Source organism: Asterias amurensis, chromosome 6 (assembly GCF_032118995.1).
Source record: "Asterias amurensis chromosome 6, ASM3211899v1".
Taxonomy (NCBI): Eukaryota; Metazoa; Echinodermata; class Asteroidea; order Forcipulatida; family Asteriidae; genus Asterias; species Asterias amurensis.
The window spans coordinates 24,105,353-24,129,338 of record NC_092653.1 but is presented as its reverse complement, the minus strand read 5'-3'; the positions used below and the strand labels follow the sequence as shown (position 1 = coordinate 24,129,338).

The 23,986-nt window shown below is 40.3% G+C and overlaps 1 protein-coding gene across 2 annotated transcripts in view; it reads left to right on the top strand.

Moving 5' to 3' along the window:
* LOC139938898 (neurofibromin-like) overlaps positions 1-23,986 on the top strand; it is a 55,889-nt gene that overhangs the window by 595 nt on the left and 31,308 nt on the right. Inside the window, exons 2-20 of one of the 2 annotated variants that reach the window (XM_071934550.1) lie at positions 4,765-4,914; positions 5,426-5,509; positions 6,463-6,650; positions 7,198-7,304; positions 8,046-8,113; positions 8,621-8,696; positions 9,042-9,151; positions 9,746-9,988; positions 11,129-11,326; positions 12,016-12,144; positions 13,387-13,521; positions 13,809-14,005; positions 14,679-14,862; positions 15,397-15,583; positions 16,640-16,713; positions 17,413-17,568; positions 21,288-21,364; positions 22,555-22,647; positions 23,324-23,495. In XM_071934550.1, the coding sequence (XP_071790651.1) occupies positions 4,765-4,914; positions 5,426-5,509; positions 6,463-6,650; positions 7,198-7,304; positions 8,046-8,113; positions 8,621-8,696; positions 9,042-9,151; positions 9,746-9,988; positions 11,129-11,326; positions 12,016-12,144; positions 13,387-13,521; positions 13,809-14,005; positions 14,679-14,862; positions 15,397-15,583; positions 16,640-16,713; positions 17,413-17,568; positions 21,288-21,364; positions 22,555-22,647; positions 23,324-23,495 (2,628 nt within the window). Of the gene's footprint in view, positions 1-4,764; positions 4,915-5,425; positions 5,510-6,462; positions 6,651-7,197; positions 7,305-8,045; positions 8,114-8,620; positions 8,697-9,041; positions 9,152-9,745; positions 9,989-11,128; positions 11,327-12,015; positions 12,145-13,386; positions 13,522-13,808; positions 14,006-14,678; positions 14,863-15,396; positions 15,584-16,639; positions 16,714-17,412; positions 17,569-21,215; positions 21,365-22,554; positions 22,648-23,323; positions 23,496-23,986 lie in introns of both variants that reach the window. The other variant, XM_071934549.1, reaches the window with a different exon arrangement.

Below are 23,986 nucleotides of genomic sequence, written 5' to 3'. Positions count from 1 at the left end.
GGACGTACACCCGGCCCCAATATTATAAGTGTTACAATACGAGACAACTCGACCTTCTGAAAATTGAAAATGTTTAACTTGTTACCTTCACTAGGCCTAGTTAGTTAAGTAAGGGAAATTACATAATTTAAATAGTAGTTCCCCAATTTTAAGTAGGCCTATTAGAAACTGAAGTGAAAGTGTTTTTCAATCAAAATACATGATGTAAAGTTTTGTTTTGAACACTACACTAGCATGACTAGTGACACTCACACTGACAGTGCACTACAGACAATGACAATGACCATGTACATGACATGATGGAGGTAAAGCAAAAATAGTGCCAATAAATATACCCCCTCCGCTTCTTCTTGGGCCCCTATCTACGTCCATGTTGTGAATAGAAAATATCAAGAAAGGGCGCTTTTTCACCGGGCATGCTGAGTAATGAAAGGGGACATCGGTGGCCCAGGCACATCGGTAGCCCGGGCGCATGACATGACGTGCGCACACTGTCATCTGCCTATGAAGCATTGCGGTTCTGAATTGCAATAAACCTTATGGAGGTAGAACTAGACTTCCCCCAAGTACTTTCAGGAGGTAAAATCATTTTAGAATAGAAACCATGTTTTCAATATTGAATTGTTTAGAATCTTTGTACATAAACAGCTTACACTCCAATTCATCTACAAACTTGATAAATTACAGCCGGGTGTGTGTGATTTAAAACTTCTCACTTACTTTGCACAAACAATAATTTGGGGAATGAAAATAAACATGAATGAAAATAAGCATGTGTACTTTGATGAAAGTCTTTCAGTTGATTGTCTAACAATAACATGTATTTCTTAAAAATGTACAGCATCCATCTGAACACTGAAGACTTCAGATTATCTCTTTTACAGAAGAAAATTAACAGTATCATTGAAGAGTGGGTCCGATAACCGGTTGTGACACGAGTGTCCTCGGACAACACACTTAACAAAATGCCTCTCATCACCAGACCTGGAAATTCACAGAGACCATGGCCTCTACTGCCCTGGTCTTGACCTTGGTGCCCCTTCAAAAGTTTCACATAGACTTCAAGATTTAATCTTTGACAGGGCAAGGTCATTTTCATTTTGCAAAGGGTACTTCCATCGGAAAAACTAAAGTCAATTGGAATCATTCGAAGGGCATCAAGTCCAACAGGTACAGCACTGGGCCCAATTTCATGGCTCTGCTTACCACCGAATTCTGCGCTTACGATCACGATTCTCACTAACGTGCAAGCGCTGAGTTTCTGCACTAGCTATGTAAGCACAGAATGCCTAGTAATGTGGAGTATGCACGCGCAGAAGCCAAAATTCGCCGCTAACCTGTGAAATACGCTTGCCGTAAGCACAGAATTCCCTGTAAGCTGAGCCATGAAATTGGGTCCTGGTCTTGACCTACAAGTGTACAAAGTATGTGGCCTACGTGTGCCTAGTTTCAGTGAGAGTCACATTTCAATTTCCTCATAATAAAATATAATATAATTGTCCAAGGGATAGTAAGAATAACTGTAAAATAAAAAAGCTTTAAATGGAACCAAAGCGATTTTTTTGAATCACTGTTTCTCAGAAAAAATATTGCCACAAGTCCCTAAAACTTTTGGTTTTATGTATTGGTTGAAAAGTTCCTTGGTGATTTTTCAAAATGCCTACTACTTCAATTGTTATTGTTAATAAATTATACACACACATTAGGCCATAATAGACCTGATACTTCACGGAGGCAACAAAGGCAGTTGCCTCCATGGCCCCTGGTCATTGCCTTGGTGGCCTTGAAATGCTCTAGTAGAAGTTTACAATGTCCTCATAGGGTGCCAAGTAGAAAATGCCTTGGTGCCCTTGCCCTTTCAAAAACAAAGTATAGAGCCTACACATGCCTGCATATTTTATTTCACATAGATTTGCTTTTGAAATATGACACTCAAGCACACACTCGATAACTTTTACTTTGAGTAGCTTTCCTATGAGGACATACAGTAAGAAAATGCCAGCGTCTTGTTGCAAGATGCTCCATCAGCACAGGAAATACTAGTGACCTCAACAGGAAGTGACATCACACTATGACAGTGTTTTGACAGAATATCTCAGACCCTTTGGCACAGGTGTTGAAGATTGTTACTCCTTCCTTCATGTTGTACAAATGTCATGTCATGTTATGCAGTGCTAGTCCATGGTCGGCACAATGCATTTATTTACCTTTATAAATGATATAACTGCAGTATGTATACAAGTATGCACCACACTTACATACGTACTGTACATGTTTTACATGTACTGCACTTCCTTGCACTTTCACTCAGTGCACATGTGCTTGAGAATAATACTGTTTACTGGTACTACATGTATTAGTAGACATGTAGGCTATTCATTTTGGTGTTTACCCTTACACCGATGTGTGTAAGCACTGTATACTCGGTACTTTCCTGAGTCCTATTAAAACAAACCACTGGCACTACTCGGGTGGGATTCAAACCCACGACCTTTGCAATTCTAGAGCAGTATCTTACCAACTAGACCATCGAGATTGGCCGGTGGCTAGAGGCAGCTCGAATCCTATGTTTTAGCAGTGGGTACTGCCATGTAGGCTATTGTTTGTGTTTGTTTATTTGTAATATTATAAGTAGTGTACACTGTAAAACGGCATACTGAAGGGTGAAATGGTCATGATTGTCATGTGTTGTAAAGTAAGTGTAAAATATTTCTCTCTCGTTTTGATGTTCAAACAGTAGAAAGAGTAAAGGAGGGGAGGGGGCGGGGGAGTACTGAGTATACAGTAACACTAATAGTAATACACATCGGTGTATATTTCAAAAACAAATGATCCATATTGTTATGAGATTAGAAAAAAGGAACTGGAATCTATTTTAACTTTCTCTTTCTCTTTTGATGTAATTAATGACTAGTATGTATGTACTGTAGTGTACGCTGTGTCAGGAAACGGTTTTGGCTTGGTTTCCATCGGCAGGTCAGGTCATCTTCATCAGTAGGGGTTCTCCACAGGGTTAAATTTTGTCCGGGCGCTAAACCAATCCTGCATGCTCGACAAATATTGCGCAAACCGTTCCTGCACTTTTATCAAATCGCGCAAATTATTCCTGCACTATCGGCAAATTGCGCAAACTATTCCTGCACGATAGATAAGCCAATTGCACAAACGATTGCAGCACCTGGATAAAACCGCATGTGGAGAACCCCGAATTATGTATGTCATGTGAAGTCTTGTGGCAGAGTGATGTGTATTGGACTCAAGTTCTGATGGCTGTATTGTACATATCAAAGTGTGGATTAAATTTCTGGTCATGACACTGTACTTAATGCCTACATGTAGGCTTGGACACATTTTCATTATGTTGTCACTAAATTTTAATTGAGATTTCAAACAATTTTGCGGCAACATTTTATCCTATCATAGCAGATCTAAATAATTATGCAATGTGACATGAACTTGAGGTGTTGTATATTTTAGGCCTGGGGAAGCCATGGGTTCTCCGGCCCTGGCCTTGGTCTCGGTGCCTTTTGTTTTTTTCACATGCTGCCCTAATAGTAAAATAAAAACGGCTTGCCCTTTCAACAAGATGCAATCCAGGCCTGCTTATAAATCTCAGGGCTGTTTGCCTCGTTTTTGAAAGGGCAAGGGCACCAAGGCATTTTCTCTTTGGCAAATGGCACCCTATGAGGAAATTGTAAATTTCTACTGTAACATTTCAAGGGCACCAAGGCAATGACAAGGGGCAACGAAGGCAATTGCCTTTGTTGCCTCCGTGAAGTATCAGGCCTGAAATCTGTTTACCTTGTAGTGTAGGTTGAATATAAAGACTGCTTCCTTCTCTTCTTGGTAGCATTTTCCAGCAAATTGACCTACCATTTGTAATCAGTCAACTGCACTGGTTTTGTGTGGTTGTAGAACTGTGTACAGCTGCTGCATACATGTGTATTCTTGTGTTGTGTGTTTTCTATGGATTGCATATTCCACATTATTGCGGGATGGCAAAGTTTATAGGCCTATCATTCAAAACCGCATTGGATGTATACTGAATGTTCAGAGAGTTTACAATGTTGAAGTGCAGTGAAGTTACTGTACACCCAATGTACATGTACAGTGTAGTTCATTTACTATTTGATTCCATCGGCAATGTAATAGTACACGCACCTGTATGATACACATACAATGTACATGTAGTGTGAGTTTATATTATACATTTATTGTACGTAACATTTGTGTACAAGTACATGTACATGTAGTTAAATTATCACTATCAGGTAAAGAGTAATTACATTTTAATGTGAGCTGTCCTGTGCCCGGAGGAAGGATGTAACGAAAGTGTGATGCCAGCAAAAGGTCATGTTACACAATTACTGTCAAAAATTGCAGGCATGTATGCTTTCGTTTTTGAAAGGGCAAGGGCACCAAGGCATTTTCTCCTTGGTAAAGGACACCCTATGAGGAAAGTGTAAGTTTCTAACTAGCATTTCAAGGACACCAAGGCATTGACCAGGGGGCATCCGTGAAATATCAGGTCTGAAATAATTGTGTTTCAAGAAAACTGAGTAGAGACACTTGAAGAGGCATTTTTTCTTTGGTAAGGGCACTTCTATGTGGAAAATGTAAGTTGATAATAGAACCTTGCAGAGGGCATCACAGCAAAGAAACAGGGCACTACGGCAACGACTGTGGGTAATGTGGGTAGTTTTGAACCTGTGTCATTATTGTTTTATTATTATTAAGTTAAAAGTGTTTTCTGTTTCCCTTCAGCTCCCATCTCATGTGAGTGCACAATCCAGCCATGCTCACGCTGACCTGGAGCGGAGCAAGAACTGTTTAATCAGTGTCAGCAAGAAGCTCTTCTCCCAAGTCATCAATGGGCTGGCCAAGATACTCAACAATCTCAACCCGTTTTCTGTGGTAAGAGCCCAGAGTTACATGTTTGGCAAAAAAAACCCAGCCTCACGACCATGGTTCCTTCCGTGGTCCTGATAGCCTGTACCATGCTATTCATGTGTAAAGCCCAGAAGGGAACCAGTGGCGCTACAGCAAAAATGTGGAAGGCAATGTAGACTTTCAAACGTTGCTGGTCAGTGGTCAATCAAAGGGCGACTAAATGGTTGAATCGATCTCATACTCTGACCAACTCGTAGTCTGACCAACAGAAGATTAAAGTTAATCTCTTTTATCAGGGTGTCATGGCCGAGCAGATAAGAGCACCGAACTCAAGCTCTGGTGTTTTTGTTCAGTAGAGTGTGGGTTTGAGTCCCGGTATCCCTGAGCAAGACACTTAATTGCTTCTCTCCACCCAGGGGTAAATGGGTACCTGTGAGGGCAGAGATGGTTCTTGTGATTGATTTAGCCGGGTGTGAAAAGCGCTGTATAAAAACTGGTTATTATTATATATTATTATGTAATATTATCTTTACAGAAATCCTTAGGACCTGATGATGTCAAGTTATTGCACCAATCTCAACTCATTGTCCTAGACACACTAGAGAAGTGCCTCTCAGCAGTAAGTATTGTTCAGACATAGAATTGTTCTCAGGATTTTTCCTGTTTTCAGCAATGTCACAAATTCTCCTTTCAAGAGTTTTCTGATATCTGCTCCAGAATTTTGAGTATACATGTACAGTGCTTTACACACATCAGTGTATGTGTTTAAAACCAAATAATATCCCTGATGTAAATTTAATATCTAATAGATTACTTCATATTTATTGTTCAGACGATGACAATGACTAGAGCAAGCTAGTCAATACATTGAGACCAATTTAGAACTCACTCCGAGATAGTTAAGTTTATAACAAGAAGTCCCCTCCATCCATTTTAAAGCTAAAGTAGTAGTCCCAGCCAATTTTCTACCTTCGGCCTAGGTACAGTAGTTAAAAAGCAGGACAGTTCTTTTCCGGAACTGAGAAGTCTCCTGAATTCCGAAAATCTACTGAGCAGTAGTAGAAAAATGTAGAGCAAGACAAGTTCTCAAAAGAACATAATCTACCTGGCAAGTAGACACACACATGTTGTTACCGGAAAACCAAATATTTATTGATACCTCAACATGCAATGCCTCAAATGGCCGAGTGGATAAGAGCACCAAACTCGAGCTCTGATGCTTCTGTTCAGCTGAATGTGGGTTCGAATCCCGGTCGTGACACCTGTGTACTTGAGCAAGACACTTAACTATAATTGCTTCTCTCAGCCTAGGGGTAAATGGGTACCTGAGGGCAGAGATGGTTCTTGTGATTGGTTAAGCCGAGTAGCGCATATAATTGTTGTACAGGCTGTATACTCCCTAGGAAGTTGAGATGGTTTAAGGAATGATTTAAGGCCAAGTGACCAGGGGTAATAATGTCGGAAGCGCTTTGAGATGCCCTCGGGTGTGAAAAGTGCTATAAAAACTGGTTATTATTATTATTATTTTTATTATTATTCTTACATTCTTACATTTTATTTTTTTCATCTCAGCAACCAAAAGATACTTCTCGTTCTAATGAGACGATGCTTGTCAAGTCCCTCTTGCCGGAGGTGTGTCAGCTCCTCAACTATGAAGAGCATCATCCGCTAACCACACAACTCAAAATGTCCGCCTCAAAGGTCCTCTTTGCTCTCAGCCTCAATAACTTCAATGCAGTCTTCAGTCGCATATATGCAAGGTAATTAAGTAACCTGAAAAAGACTTTACAAATTCAGTCTGATGATGGTGACTAGAGCAAGCTAGGATTAGAACATAGGATTCGAACTGCCTCTAGCTATCGGGCAATCTCGGTGGTCTAGTTGGTATGACACTGCTCTAGAATTGCAAAGGTCGTGAGTTTGAGTTTGAGTATACAGTGCTACATACATCGGTGTATATGGGTAAAAAAACAAAAATTAATAGAGCAAGCTAGTCGAAACGTTGAGACCAATTCAAGAACTGACTCCGCTGTAGTACAGTTATACGATCCTATAAGCTAAAGTAGTAGTCCCAGACAATTTTTTATGTCCCGGGTGCATCATCAGGCCGGCTGATGTTCTAGCGGCAAATGGCAGAACATCAGTCGGCCTGATGATGCACCCAGGATAGGATGTAAAACTGTCGTCAGTCAAAAAATAGTAAGTCCAGTTGTTCAGTTTATAGTCTTCAGGTTAAAATCTTTCAATAATATAGTTACCCGGATGACGAAGAATATTCATAAATATACTTGACTTAAATGCTTGCAGACTGGATGCCCTTGCTAAGATCACAGATGAGTCGGGTGATGAGTCGGATATCGAGCTTATTCAACACATTAACATGGATTGTAAACGACTCACAAGACTCTTAACAGGTATGGATTCTTTAACCCTCCTACTATTATCCTTCAGATGGGACATTTATATAAATGGTTAATTTATTTAACAATTTCATCGCATTAATTATAATTTTCTGCCCGGTTTATATCTGTTTTTCTGGTGTGTAGATGTCTAGTTGGTACTGTCTAGTCCTTGGTCTTTTTGTTGCCCCTTTTTGTTTGTCTTAAGTTCATGGTTTTCTTGTTTACTGCCCTTAAGGCATTTGTGTTTAATTCTGTTGTTTGCTTTTTCTGTGATTTTTTTGTATTTGTATGTTTTTTGTTGCATAATGGAATTTAAAAAAAAAAATCTTCGCAGCGTACCGCTGAATTGCGACACAATTTACAATCGTTAATAATAATACAATAATTATTAAAAGCTTAACAATAGAAAATTCATCTGGATTGTTTGTGAATAGGTTACCTTGATAATAGATAATAAATAATCAACCAAGAATTTTCCTTGACCTCTCAGATTTGTTTTTCAAATTTTAGGGATCTATTAGATCCATGAGAAACGGCAAATTAACATTTTAGCTCTAGGCTTCGTAATAAGGGAGCTATACTCTTGCAAACTTTTAGCTTATAAATTATCGCTACCTTGCAAATTAAAATGTCCATATCTTAAGAACTCTAGCACATAGAGAGCTGGGGGAATTCTTGGTTGTTTGATATGGATTTACCCATTTGTAATGTCTTTTTGAATTTGATCCCAATGTTTTTTTATCTCATTTACAGAAACAATATCTAAATTCCCAACGTTGAGGAAGAGTGTGATGGCCACATTGGTAGTCAGTCTTGAAAAGGTAAAATTGTCGCAGTCTTGAAAGGATAGCTGTTTTCGACTGATGAACAGTCAATCACAAGAACATGTATGCGCAGTGGTTTGAAAACCACTGATATAACAGTTACCTCAATGCCATTTCTCTAACAATTAACAATCAATGTGTCAATGGTGAATGAAAAGTGCTTGAGTTTGCCCAACACAAAATCTACAAAGATCTACTCGATATTATCTGTTGTTCATTTGGTGTCTCTGTAACTAAAAGTGTACCCATGGTTGTGGCTTTGCACAATATTAACAAGAAGCTATGTTTAAAAACAGAAATATTTTCATCCACATCAGTTGCTTCCTTCAAGACCCCTTTGAACAACTACATATACTACTTTCCACGTGGTCCAGAGTAAATTTCTAACGCTGTGTAAATCACAGAGTAAGCAAAAAAATGGCTGTTTGGTAGCTCTTTGAAATTAACTCCTGATTTGATGATGTTTTGAGATTTTAAAATCTATTTTTTTTCTTCTCTAAACAGGCAATATGGAATTGGATGGATAACTATCCTGAAGAGTTCATGGAACTACATGGAACGCAGGAGTCAGAAATTCAGGGTAAGCTCAAGACAACAATATAGTGTATTGTATTCAGCATTAACCCTCCTACTGTCTAACCATTAAATATCATCTACTGTTGTTTGGTATAAGGGAATTAAAGAGTGTCTTAACCGGCAGTTTAAAACCAGCAGGGTTGTGGCCGTGCTATGAGGAGGTACCACCTTGAAACAATGCTGAGACTAATCTGTCCTTCAAAAAGGGTCTTAAGACTTATCTGCTCTCCAACGTGTATCTGGTTGTCCCCATTATTTTGGTCTTTCTTCTTATAAGCGCCTCGCATCCTTTGTTAATTTGGCGCTATATAAACCCAGTTATTATTATTGTTTTTATGTTTTATTTTAGATTGCTGTGAGAAACTCTTTGACATGGCTGAGAGCCTGCCGGAAATGCAATCAACAAAGAAGAAGAGTTCGGTCTGGCTCCTGCAAGTCATGCTCCTCATCCTCTGCCCAGTAAGTAGTGCAAAATATACCTGACCATGTCGTGAAACGAAATTAAATCGTACACTTTGACATTTGACTTGCACAGTCTATTCCTGAGAAATTGTGATTCGTGGTCAATATACCAGTTAATGTTGGATGTAAGTGTAATGATAATAATAATATACAGCAGTTATAGAGCTCACAGTATCTGACAAAGAAAATGCCATTCAAGGGCGCTGGTTCCCAAAGTCAAGAGTCCAGGATTTAAGATGTTTGTTTGAAGAGGTGTGTTTTGAGCTGCCGTTTGAAGATTGAGGGGTTACTTTGTGTTCTGAGGGCAAGCGGCAGTGAGTTCCAAAGACGAGGTGCAATGTTAGAGAAAGCTCTGTGTCCGTACCTAGCAAGGCAGGATATAGGTACTTGGAGGATGAGAATGGAGGATCGTAGACCAGGCCTGACATTAGGAAGGTGTAGCGTGTAGTAGGTGGCAACGTGCTCCTGATGGCATTTTGGGTTGGTAGTCCAAATCAGGTAAGTTTAGCCCTCAGTTTGAAGTGACCTTCCGGCTTTGTGATGTTAGGTGATCTCTAATTAAACCAGTACCATCTCCTTGTCTGTTTTCAGGCACTGATGACAGCGATCTACGGCAGCGCCAGCCACCACCCTAACCTCTCCTCACGCCTACTGCAGAAGAAACAGTTTCTAGACAACCTGCAAAAGTCCTTGTGCTCACCAGGCAGCAACAAGCAGATGACGGAGTGTGCTGTGGTGTCGAGCGTCAAGCTCTGCAAGGCAGCCTCGTACGTCAAGGACTCACAGAATTCCACGCTGTGCAAGCTTGTTAATGACCTCATGATGGATTTGAAGGTTTGTATTTCACCTGGGCCAAATTTCATAAAGCTGCTTTGCAGAAAATACTGCTTATTAAATTTCTTTGCTCAGCAAAAAATTATTGGGGCACCAGTCACAACAGAGAAAACTTTATGGAATGTTGGTTGGTAACCTGGTTGTGCTAAGCAAGATTTTCCTGTGCTTAGCAGGTTTCTGTGCTTACAGGCCTTATGAAATTGGGTTCTGTCAAAAACAACCCGTATATGTAATATGTTTGGTTATCATTAATATACAGTTCGGAGGAGAGGGCCAGCGGCGCTCTGTCCCCCCACAAGCCTGCACGGCCGACATGCAATCATTTCAATGTACTTCCTAAGATCTAAATCCCAGTTTCAGACTTTGTTTGTCAGCAATAACTCTCACCCCTGACATACGATCCACACCAATGTTTCACCCATGGTGGGTGGTCACAATTTTTGCCAAGCACTCTGAGCACAATACATTGTACTGCCCAGAATAGATTTCCCCTAGAATATATCTCGGGCCTGTATGCTTCGTATTGGAAAGGGCAAGGGCATCAAGGCTTTTTTATCCTTAATAAAGGGCACCCTATGAGTAAATTGTAAATTTCTACTGGAGCATTTCAAGGGCACCAAGGCATCAACCTGGGGCAATGGAGGCAATCGCCTTCATTGCCTCCGTGTAGTATCAGGCCTGAAATCATAATATTGTCCACTGTGCATTGATCTGAGACACAGCTAACGATAAAAAGAGTATCAAATGTCACAGAGAAAGAACACAGTAAAAAGGCCAGTCAACTTATTGCATGGCCCCATAACACAAACACTTTGGAATCCTGGCATCATACCTGAAGCTTGCACGTTAAGCATGAACAATTTTGCTGATCTGCTCGCCCTTAGTGGCTTAGCACAAAAATTTGTCTAGCATGAAATTTCTTTCTTGATAAAAACAGGATTACCAACCAAATTTCCATGTGTTACACATTGCTTGTTACTGGTAGTCAGCTGTCAATTGCATATCCTCAAAATCACGTGAAAATTTTGTTGGTAATCCTGTTTTTATCAAGGCAAAAATTTCATGCTAAGCAAATTTTTGTGCTTAGCAGCTCTATAAAATTTGGCCCTGGTAACTTTATCTGGAATTGATGTGTTGTAGATGCTCCTGTTCAACCCTGCAAAGCCCTTCTCTCGTGGGAACTTCTCAGCCGACATTGAACTGATGGTAGAGTGTGCCGTCGCCTGCTTTCGCCTCCGCCCAGACAAGTGTGAACACTTTAATGCGTGCCTCTCCGTCCACGCCCCACCTCATTTTCACTTGGTGCTAGTTCGTGCATTGCACTCCATCGTGACAAAGGTGAGTGTCTTTATCAAATGGTACAGTTGCAGCAGATGACATTCTAATGGCCCAAATCCTTCTAAATCTTCATGTGACTGGCTTCATCATCATATTTATGTGATGTGATCAACAGGGGTGACATTTTCAAAAACATTTTCTGTTGTAAATTTAAATGCACAAATTTATCTCAATTTATATTGCCAACTTCCTTCCTGATAAATACCATCAAAAAGGGCTTAAAATTATCATAAGAAAATGTGTCAACGTACGTTCAATTTAAAGTGCCGATGTATGTTCATTAAACAATTCGACTTTTAAGTCCTTTTTTTATCACTTTTATTCTCTTGTAGCACTTGATGTTTCTACTTTCACAACTTTTGCACTAAAACAGGTTTCAGCGTGGGTTTTTAACAGCTTAAAAACCATAGGTTATGCTCCTTTCAAATGTAGCCAAAAATAAGTAATGACCTGGATTGATAAACGTCTCACTTTGCTCGATCACATCAAATATTTCCATCCCCCAACTGCCTATATCCTTCGGAATCCCATTTTGGCCAAGCTGCATACCACCAAAATCCTTCTATTTTCTCATGTCAGAATTAGCAGTTAAGAGTGATTCACAGTTTCATCTTCTCTCTCCGTGAAATCTAGCCCTATTCTTTTTATGTTGAATAATCAAGTTCTTTTCTTGTTTCTCATAACTCCAGTCGAATATGAAATGGTGGCCTAAAATAGATGTAGTGTACGACACGATGCCGGGACCGCTCCGAATACTGTTTAGTGACACTCATTCCAAAGTCACCAGTCACTGTCAGCCAACCATGAGATCAAGTCAGGTAAGCATTGCAATTTTCTCTCATAGCGTTTCTATTACAAATTGATTTGTCTTTTTTAAAGCAATCGCACAACATCAGTAAACAGTATTGTCCAAATCACAGTATTGTATCACAACTTATATATAAAATAATAAACCTGTGAAAATTTAGGCTCAATTGGTCATCGGAGTCGGGAGAAAATAACAGGAAAACCCACCCTTGTTTCCGCACGTTTTGCCGTGTCATGACATGTGTTTAAAGTAATTCTGTTATTCTCGATATCGAGAATTGATAATTGTTTTAATGTTTTGTCAAAAAGTCTTTCACCATTACCTTCTGTAAACCCTGGTAGTTATTTGTAAATCTGTGAACTTTTAATTTTTGTTCTGTTCAGAAAGTGTCCAATGTCTTTAACTCTCATACATCATCTAAATCTTATGAGGAATAATGTTTTTACTTGATATTTTGACCAGTATTTTTAGTGTCCTCCTGAAGACCATCAGAGCATACTGATTGAAACGTTAAGTTGTCAACCACTGGTTCGTCTCAGAACCAACACTTATTAAAAAGAGATATACACGTTGTGCTTCCCCAAACCTCTCCTGATTATACTCAAACCATACAAAGTTTCATATCCCACAGATCTGTGGGATATGAAACTTCATGTAAATTGCCTTTCAATCTCTATATATAGAGATTGAAAAGCCAATTTACACGAAGCTTCGGTCCGGTAATGAACCGGGCTCCACGGAAATGAAAGGCAGGGAAGAAACCACTGAGACAACCTGACTGACCACTTTCGGTCTTACATGTCTAGCCTCCTTAATGAGCCCATATCCAAGCATTCGTGGGGAGACCGATCTTTCTTACATGCTGCCCCACGTCTATGGAACAAATTGCCTGCACTAGTTAAATCATCCGTTTCTTTCACCCAGTTTAAAAAACAACTTAAAACACGTCTTTTCAAACAGGCATTTGAGTCAATGGTTTGATTTTTGTAATTTTTTTGGTTACCTTTTGATGTTTTCTTAAATATTGCATTCCTATACCACATGTTCTAGATTTCTTCTCAACTTAGGCTTACATTTTTATTTTTGTTATTGTATAATATTTTAATGTTATTGTGCGTATTTTTTTAGGGCCATGAATATTTTTATGGATTTGTGCGCTTTATAAGTTTTCATTACTACTATTATTATTATTATTATTATTATTATTAATAATGATAGACACATTTGTCTATGTAACCTTGTCTCATTGCAGAGTTTGCAAACTTTGAAGAGGGTCTACCAGAAACCAGTTAGGAAGTTTAAAGAGAAATCAAATGAGGAAGTACCCAACATGTTACTACTGTGGCTGGTCAGACTGGTCCATGCTAACCCCAAACTAATGCTGCATGTAAGTAGAAAATCAATTAATTTTCCTTTGGTAATATTTAATTGAAATTTAATTGAAATTTGCATCTGGGGTAAAGAATGTTATTTGGTTTAACTCTTACACCGATGTGTGTAAGCATTGTATTGACCCAATTCACCTGACGTCATCATCAGAAAAATCTTGGATGCGCCGTACTGGTGGGCAATCCTGTTTTTATCAAGGATAAATCATCATCAAATTTGTTGTGCTTAGCAGCTCTATGAAATCGGGCCCTGGTGTGATTATTGTTTTGTTGTGTTCGTCCACAGAACCCAGACCGTGCGGGACACGAGATTCAGAATAGTACAAGCAACCTCATACGCGGGCTGGTCACGCTGATGTACATGTTTGGAACCATTCCTAACGTTGCCCACGAGGCCATGAGGGCGCTGTTGACGTTACATCAAGCAGAGAATGTGGAGCTGTGGAACAGAGAGGCTCCTATCGCAACATTTTGGGATATTAGGTAAGAATGAAATGTTAAAAAAAATTATTTGAGGAATTCTAACATGAAGTTAATGGGTACTCTTCACAAGGTTTTCTCTTTTCCCATAGACCCCTTCCATTGGCCGTCATTGCTGAGGTCAAACAACGGAAACTTGATTAAAATCTGTTTAATACATTCAAACTTCATAAAGCTGCATACTCACTACTTTCCCGAGTTAGGTTAAAATTCCATGGGCGAAATAGCCTTTAGCCATCTGGCTAGCTCAGTGGTCTAGTGTTCAAACATCTGCTCTAGCAATGCGAAGGTTGTGGGTTCGAATCCCACCTGAGTGATTTGCCAGCCTTCAGCCACCGGGCTAGCTCGGTGGTCTATTGGTAAGACATCTGCTGTAGCATTGCAAAGACAGTGAGTTCAAATCCCACCCGAGTGATTTGCCTGACTTTGTTTTTCATAGAACTTGGGTAGAGTGCTTACATGTAATACACATCGGTGTAAGGGTAAAAACAAATTATATGGAGTAATGTGATTGAATTTCTTGGTGGGTGTGATGATTCTTGCAGCAGTGTTTTAAGCACGCTGGAGAAGAGAAACTCTTGAAACGAATAAATATATTGAATGTGTATAAAACAGCAGCTTATCATCATTTAAACTCACCTTTTATTCCCACCTCCTGCTCCCCCTCCTCCATCAGCTCTCAGATGCTGTTCTCCGTCTCCCAGAAGCTCGTCTCCTGTCAGGTCATCAACGGCACGGAGGTCCTGAAATGGCTCAGCGAGGTCCTAGCCCTCAGAAACTGCTTCCTGAACAAGTACAAAGACCATGCCACCGTTGACTGTCACATTCCACGCACTAGAGATGCCCCGGACAAACTAGAGGTACCCATTATAAACCTTGCACATTTTCCCCAGACTTGCCCCAATTTCAGAAACCTTTTGGTTTCCCATTACTGTTTCTATACAGTGTACATTGCTTAAAGGCACTGGACGCATTAGGTAACTGTCAAAGGCCATTATTCTCACTTGGTTTATCTTAACATTTGCATAAAATAAAAAATCTGTAAACATTTTGGCTCAATTGCTCATCGAAGTTGCAAGTAAAAAACGCCCTTCAAATGACTGAGAAAGGCTTGAGGCCTGGAGTCTTTCTTGGCTTCAAATATTTTATTGAAAAAAATTACCTCTTTCTCAAAAACTTCTTTACTTCAGAGGGAGTCTCAACATGTTTTACACTATTAACAGCTGTCTGTTGCTTGTTTGTTTTATGCTAATAAGTATTTTGAGTAATTACCAAAAGTGTTCAGTGCTACCACTTTTCTGCTTGTTTAAACAAAAATAAAATAATATAATGTGAATTAATTGAGTTATTTTGTACCCCTACGATTAAACTTTTAATCGTTCCATTATTCACAGTGTATTTTCTTCATGAACCTATGGAATTGTGACCAAGAGGCGGTACTGACGGCCCTCTCTTGCTTCGGCCAGCTCTGTGAGGAGGCCGAGATCTGCTGTGGAGCTGATGACTTCACCCTCACCCAGGTGCTACCAAATCATACCGTGTACTCTGATCTAGCCACGGCAGTTGGCATAGGACCCCAAGGTAATGATAATAATAATGGTAATAATAATAACTAGTTCTTACATAGCGCATTTTCCAATAGTGTATCAATGCGCTTTACATTAGTGCCCTGGTCATTGGGCCAATATCATCTTTATCAGCTCCCTGGGGAGTATAAAGCCCTGAGCTGCTGTGGCACTCTGTTGGCTTTTTATAGACAAAATAAACCTCTACCCTCGCAGGTACCTATTTATACCCCTGGGTGAAGTGAGTCCATTAAAGTAAAGGATCTAGCTCAATGACACTAGTGTCATGACAAGGATTCGAACCCAGTCCCTGAGACTTAACCACCAGAACTCCTACTGTCTGATCGTTCAAAATCATACATTGTGGCTTTGAATGATGGAAAACACTACGGGAAGGCTCCATTAAAGAAAGAGGCCAGAATAAAACCATCCTTTTTCTCTGGCAACTCACACCAGTTATCTTCATGTAATTCCTTTTGCAAACAATAGACTTAGGCTGCCAGATTTTTGACCGCGTGGGGGCAGTCATGACATCCTTACTTATCGACCCTGTAATTTCACGTCCTATGGTGTGTCATACACTGTAGCCAAGCAGTCTACTGGGGAGCTGCCAACTCCCCCTGATTCCACAGAAAGTTCCCTGATAAAAGAGCAGTCTTTCTGTTCTGACGTTATGACCCACCTCAGAAGCAACTAAAAACTACACAGCGCATTGAAGTGACAGAACGCCGATGGTAAAACTGTGTAATTGATAATCGCGTATACCCCCAGAAGTGATAAAAAAAGATGAGAGCGCCCCCACGCAGTCAAAAATCTGGGAGCTCTTAGTCTGTTGTTTGGGAAAGGAATTACATGAAGATAACAGGTGTTAGTTGCTAGAGGAAAAGGATGTTTTTATTCTGGCCTCTTTCTTTAATGGAGCCTTCCCGTAATGTTTTCCATCATTCAAAGCCTCACTGTATGATATTGAATGGTCAGACAGTAGGAGGGTTTGGAGTATTTATTAACCATCAAAGGAAGTCATTGTATCTATATCCATGAAGTGAAATCGTCCCTTTCTTTCCGCCAACAGAGAGGGCAGCATTACAGAAGAGAATCTTTGCTCTTTTGAGAAGGATTGAGTTTGTCACAGAGGGTAATATACAGGTGAGCAGCCATGCCCTTGTTTCTTCAAAACTTTGCAAAAAAAAATCTTGATATGACTTCTTTTTGTCCTCAAGCCTTCCAGAAAGTCTCTGTAGGGTCAAAACCTCAGGATTTTAACTATTGTTTGCATTTATCAGGCCTGGAATTTCATCTTTGAGAGGGCAAGACCATTCTTATTTTGTAAAGGGCACTTCTATTGGAAAATCTTAAAGTCTATGGGACATTTCTGGTTGGGCACCAAGGCCAAGACAAGGGGCATAAGAGGCCATAACCTTTGTGGACTTTGTACCTTATTCCAGGCATGTACAAGCTAAAGTAGTAGTCCCAGCCTATTTCTATACCATCTGCCCAGGTAATAGTTAGTAAAGAGGACAGTTCTTTTCAGAACTAAGAAGTCTCCCAAACACCCGAACAATCTACTACGCGGTAGTAGAATAAAGCAAGACAGTTCTCTAAGAACAAACTATACCTGGCAAGTAGATACACACATGGTGTTACCGCAAACCAAATAAATATTGATACCTCACCATGTAATGCCTCAAATCCTATAACTTTTGGATTATTACATGTGTAGCTGTGGAGGCCATTGCCTGCGTGGCCTTTGTGTAATTTCGCCAGGCTTGATGTCTGGTCCTTATGGTTGGTAAGCAATTTGCAGAAGCTTATTCTATTTCCTCATTTTGTTGGTATCTCCTGTAGTCTTGGAAAGAAACTTACAGCCGCTGGGAAACCATCACCAGACAGCTGTTAAGTAACAAGAGCCGGGGGGAGGACAGTCAGGCAGCGGAAGTGCGTGGGAGCATCCGCAGGCGAATATCTCACCACACCATACCAGCTCAGGAGCATGAACTAGAGGTAACCATTTTGACCTTTTATCCCAAAGTAGTCATTTTCATCATTTTATTTCTAAGCCATAATGAAAATAGTGAAAATATTACAGTTCACTCTCATTATAAGAAGATCACTGGGACTGGCCAAGTTGCCTCTTTATAGTTGTAACATTGCTGTAAGAGGCCAGCAAAACAAAGAAAGAAACATTTCTTCAGAACAAAGAAACATTTCTCCAAAGACGGTCAGAGCTTACTGACCGAAACGTCAAACAGAATAAATTGGCTCTTCGTAGAGCCACCACTACTCACAAAAGAGATTTGTACATGGTGTCACCACAAACCGGACTTCAGACTTTACTCTTTATTACCAGAACCTCTTTATAACTGCTCTTTTTATTGACTGTAATGATTCGTCCACGTTTGGAAGGGTTTTGAAGAGTTTTTGTAGAAACTTGGTTGGACAAGATTCTTTGCCTGTTCTGTGTTATTGGGAACAAAATTAATATGATCGTGATCTATGTTTCAGAATTAAAAAAATATATATTTAGTACATTTCGTTGGTGCGTTGTGTCACAAATCACTAGGCTTTTCCGTTTCTCTTGGCTTTGTCTTGTGAAATGGAATAGTCCAGATTTAACCCTGTGATTATATTCTGCCGTAATGCACTCAAATGCAGGCATAATATTCTTTTTACTTTCTTCTGATTTTGTATTTGTTGTTGGGAAAAAACATAAAATTTGTGATTAAATGGCCTGAAAAGTCTATTGAAGCCCACACCATGTGTACTCGCAAGTCAGCCCTTATACTTGATATGTTCCTACTTTTTATCAAGGGCCAAATATCATGCCTGCAAATGCATCCAATATTTGTATAGTAGGTACTTGTATTAAATAGCATGTACTTTTTTCCAAGGATCTTAACCATGCCAGCAGTATCGACTCACAGTTAGTGTTCATTTTCAAGTTTGTTTAAACCAAACTTCTCAATTTTGAATTTCTTAATGTCATATCTTGTGTTACATTTGTGTGAAGCAGAAATTGTTTTTTTTTCTGGTTGAACTGTATGGTGGAGGGTAGAAATAACCTATGCTGATCATGTGGTAACTCTCTATGGACTAACTAACATCATTACGTATACTTATAGTTGATTGTGTTCTATTAATACGCCGATCCATTAGGCTTCGCCCACTGAGCACGTGTGAGCAAGAACACATGAGCCTCTCCAATGCCATTCTGCACAACTCTGCCGCGCGCGCCAAGCATACACGCACGCATGTGGGACTTTTTTTTTACAGACTTTTGGTTGCGCAATGGGTTGTGATTGGTCAATACACAATGGGGCGGAGCTTAATGGATCGGTCTACTACAGGGACGAGAAACCTCAAGACTTTTATCTGAATTCAGATTCTTTTTTATAAGTCTTAATTTTACTAGAAAGTTGCGCAAACCAATTCGCTTTACACGCAGCACTATACCGATAGCAACAGCAGCTTCTTGGTACATCTAGACGCAATATATGTTCAGGGTGTTATAAAACAAATATCGACTGCTTTTACTTGTGCTATGGTTAAAACTACGGCTTCCTCAGTGCACTTATCAAAAAGAAAAGGTTTCGCACCGGTGTTCCTGGATTGATTGGCTGCATATTGAGCCACAGCACCTTGTAAACCATTACATTATGCTACATTGAGCCACAGCACCTTGTAAACCATTACATTATGCTACATTGAGCCACAGCACCTTGTAAACCATTACATTATGCTACATTGAGCCACAGTACCTTGTAAACCATTACATTATGCTACATTGAGCCACAGCACCTTGTAAACCATTACATGGTGCTACAATGTAATGGAATTGTTATCATACTTCAAGCTCCACAATACATGTACCTGAATGTTGAAGCCCCTTGAGCGTCACTGAGTAATGGATATGAGTGCTATAGAAGAAGCCACTCACTACTATTGACCCCTTGCACGCGTGTCACACGCGGAGACCGTTTCACGCTCACCATTTTGGTGGTCAATAGGTTTACGTGTAAACGCCGCGTCGCCTAATTCACGCTCACCATTTTAGTGGTCAATAGGTTTACGTGTAAACGCCGCGTCGCCTAATTCACGCTCACCATTTTAGTGGTCAATAGGTTTACGTGTAAACGCCGCGTCGCCTAATTCACGCTCACCATTTTAGTGGTCAATAGGTTTACGTGTAAACGCCGCATCGCCTAATTCACGCTCACCATTTTAGTGGTCAATAGGTTTACGTGTAAACGCCGCGTCGCCTAATTCACGCTCACCATTTTAGTGGTCAATAGGTTTACGTGTAAACGCCGCGTCGCCTAATTCACGCTCACCATTTTAGTGGTCAATAGGTTTACGTGTAAACGCTGCGTCGCCTAATACACGCTCACCATTTTGGTGGTCAATAGGTTTACGTGTAAATGCCGCGTCGCCTAAATTGCGCACTTGACTGAATAACACACGTTGACATTGACCACCAAAATGGCACATCCAAGATTATTCTGATGATGACGTCAGGTGAATTGGGTCAATAATGATGTTTACCACTGCTGTGCTGCCTCCACACGTGCCCAAAGTAAATGCCAAGCTGCACAATGCACTACATTTGTTAATACCAAACCCTCATGAATGCCACAAGCTCCTGCATCCAAATGTATCCGTTCCAACATAAGTTGAGATCCAACAGATTTGTAAGAAAGTTACTCTTGTTGGACTACATAGCAATTGATTCCCTCCGATAGACTGTGTAGGTATCTTAGTACAGTTGGGACAAACTTTGTCCCGCAAGTTGTAATTCGCGCAAGATTTGCACATTCTGTGATGATTAATTGGAATTTGACAGTATGAAATTGGCCCCTGTACTGCCCAGCAAGATCATATGGAATTTATTCATGCATATTTTTCTTGAATTGCCACTTCTTCAACAACTACATTGGTTACCCATTCAAAAAACGCATTATCTTAAAATCATCCATGAAGATGTACACTGCTCTTTCAAACACACACCCAAAATACATTTCACTTGATCTCGGCATGCCCAACCGAAGTGGCCTCTGCTCTAAGCAGTACTCAAAGATTGCACCTTAAACATGTCGGACCCAATTTCATGCGTTTCAGACACGCATACGGTCTGCCCTACAATATGGCGACTTTCATAGCAACAAAGAGGTTATTTGATACGGTCTATTCAACACCTACAGCACAGCGCACATATCAAATATTTGCGATAAGGTCTATGAAATTGGGCCGTGTGGCCAATTTCATTGAGCTGCTTAAGCACAACATTTGCTTTAGCACAAAAATAGCTCGCTTATTTTTCACATGTTACTGGCAAAAAATTCATGCCATATACATTGCTTGTGACTGGTATTTAGCTGTTGTTTTCTAACATAACAATTGAGTGGAGTCTTGGCCGGTTATCTGATTTTAGTAAGCAAGGATTTTTTTGCTTTAGCAAAATTTTGTGCTTAAGCGGCTCTATGAAATTTGGCCCTGGTGGTAAGTCTGCTGCCACCTAGCGTCACCAAAAGAAACCCCATTGCTTTCCTGCCATCTCTCATGCTGCTTTTGCTTCTCCATCTCTCTGTCTATCCACCTCTCTGTGTTGTACCTCCAACCCAACCTTCGCTGTTTGAATCACCTGTCTCTCGTAGTCATGCGGCTGCCTTAGCCCCTCCCTACTCCTCCATCATTCCAACCCATTGTCTGTCACCGTTCGTCTCCAGGAGTGGCAGAATATGACCGGCTTCCTCTGCGCCCTTGGTGGGGTCTGCCTCAAGACCAACAAGAGCCCCAGACAGAGGTATCTATCTCTCTTTTTATTTTTTACATACACTGTATTTACAATGACATCAAATTAACATGCACCGATGTGGGATAAGCACTGTGTATTCAGCTGGGATTCGAACCAATGACCTCCCCACCCCTACCATTCTTGTTCATGTACCTTATCTTAAAGACACTGGACACTACTGGTAATTGTCAAAGACCAGTCTTCTCACTTGGTGTATCTTAACATGTGCACATAATAACAAACCTGTGAAAATTTGAGCTCAATTGGTCGTCGAAGTTGGGAGATAATAATGTAAGAAAAAACACCCTTGTCACACGAAGTTGTGTGCTTTCAGATGCTTGATTTCGGAACCTTAACATCTAATTCTTAGGTCTTGAAATCAAATTAAAATAGTTTGGTGGAAAATTACTTCTTTCTCAAAAAATACATTACTTCAGAGGGAGCTGTTTCTCACAATGTTTTATACTATCAACAGCTCCCCATTGCTTGTTACCAAGTAAGGTTTTATGCTGACAATTATTTTGAGTAATTACCAATAGTGTCCTATGCCTTTAATGAGACGGTCAGTTCTGTCCTGAAGCAAGACACTTAACATTATCATTGCCACAAGTGTCATTACTGTACATGAATGATCTATCTTATGTTTTTCAAAAATTGTCATCAATCGTACATGTATGACCCATTATGTTTGCATGTGAGGGTATTATCATACAAGAAATACTATTGACTTTTGGATGTACCAAGGCCCCAGTGCACTTATTGTTAAAGGCAGTGGACACTATTGGTAATTACTCAAAATAATTATTAGCAACAAAACTTACTTGGTAACGAGTAATGGGGAGAGGTTGATGGTATAAAACATTGAGAAATGGCTCCCTCTGAAGTGACGTAGTTTTCGAGAAAGAATAGTTTTCCACGAATTTGATTTCGAGACTTCAAGTTTAGAATATGAGGTCTCGAAATCAAGCATTGAAAGCACACAACTTCGTGTGACAAGCTCAAATTTTCACAGGTGGGTTATTTTATGTATATGTTGTGAAGAAGTGAGAAGACTGGTCTTTGACAATTACCAATAGTGTCCAGGGTCTTTAAGAGAAGGGGTTTGCCCTGGTGCTTTCTGGTATGGTAATGACCGCTTTGATACCCCCTCGGGTGTGATAAAACGTGATTTAAGAACAGCATTTTATTATTATTACTAGGTATGAATCATCCTATGGCGACACCTCACCAAGAACGTCACCGATGTCTAGTAACGGACCCTCTTCATCAGACAAGCCTTGTGCTGTTAATGAGTAAGTACAACCAGCCTAAATTCACCGACACTGGGTGGTACTTTAATGTGGCCAGGTAGAGCAAATCGCAAGCATATTATTTGCAACCCCTGTGGAGCCCTTTTTACACTATGTCTCTTATCCATATGGAACACAGCCCTGGGACTTTTTTACCCCACCTTTATCCCAGCGCACTTTCACACTGCCCCCAGGTCCTTATTCCACAGGGTTCCGGCTACAGGTTTCAAGACTACCCCTGGGTTTTACCGTACACCCCTACTCTGGAGCAGGGGTTGCTATAGACCGTATTATGACGTCACCGTTCAAATATTTGCCCTACAACGTGGCGTCTGTGTGCGTGTGCGTGCGAGTGTCAAGCATGTGCCGTAGAAATGCTGTAGAAAGCCGGGAATGCTGCGTGATGCGTGCTTCATTGATGTACGCATTTGGACGCGCATACAGTTTGCTCTACAAGATGGTGACTTTCATAGCAGAAAAGGGGTTATTCACTACGGTCTATTCCCTTGAGTATGCCCATTTGGCGGAGCAGACGGGGGGCAGACCAGGCTAAAGCATTCATAGTGTGGAAAGGTCAGCCTTTAGAGTAGAGTAGTGTGAAAAGGGCTATTGGCTGGCGGTTTTAATAATTCTATTGCTATTGGTGTGTTACATTTTCTCCTACTTGCTTTCCCTTCAGTTTCATAGGATGTCTACTTAAGTTGTTAGTGTGCAATAATGAGAGGCTTGGCCCCCAGATCCGAGACTCAGTTAAGGACCTGATTGGCAGTGAATTACACCCAGCGCTCTACCCTCATCTCTTTGAGCTCGTCAAGGAGCATATTGAGAAATTCTTCAACCCCAACGGCCAGGTAGGTTTCTCAGCTAAAGTGTGTATGATTTGGGGCATGTTTGTATAGGCCTTATTTTGTTGAACAGCAATCAAAATAGCCTGTGGTGGCTTAAAATGACCCTTCCTTGACTTTTGGCATCTTTTCATATGAAAATACTTCTTGGTTGGATTGGTGCTGGCCTTTTTTTTATTGGCCTATTTGAGGTATGGTGTATGGTGGACTATGTAGGAATGCACGTTTCAGTTTGGGTGTCTGCAATCAGATTTATTCAAACTGAGTAGTGCCCTCACGATGTGTCCACCATCATGACCATATCTCAAAAGGGCTAATATTGAGTGCATGCTTTCAGATTGAACTACTCCCATGTTTTATTACTTACTCCTATTTTGTGTTTTTACAGTCAAATATGGAAATTCTTAAATGACGCTTTTCCGTAGTGTAGCTATTTTCTTGTTTCAATATGCATGAGATATGCGTTACTCCCAATGGGAAACTTTTTGGACACTTGG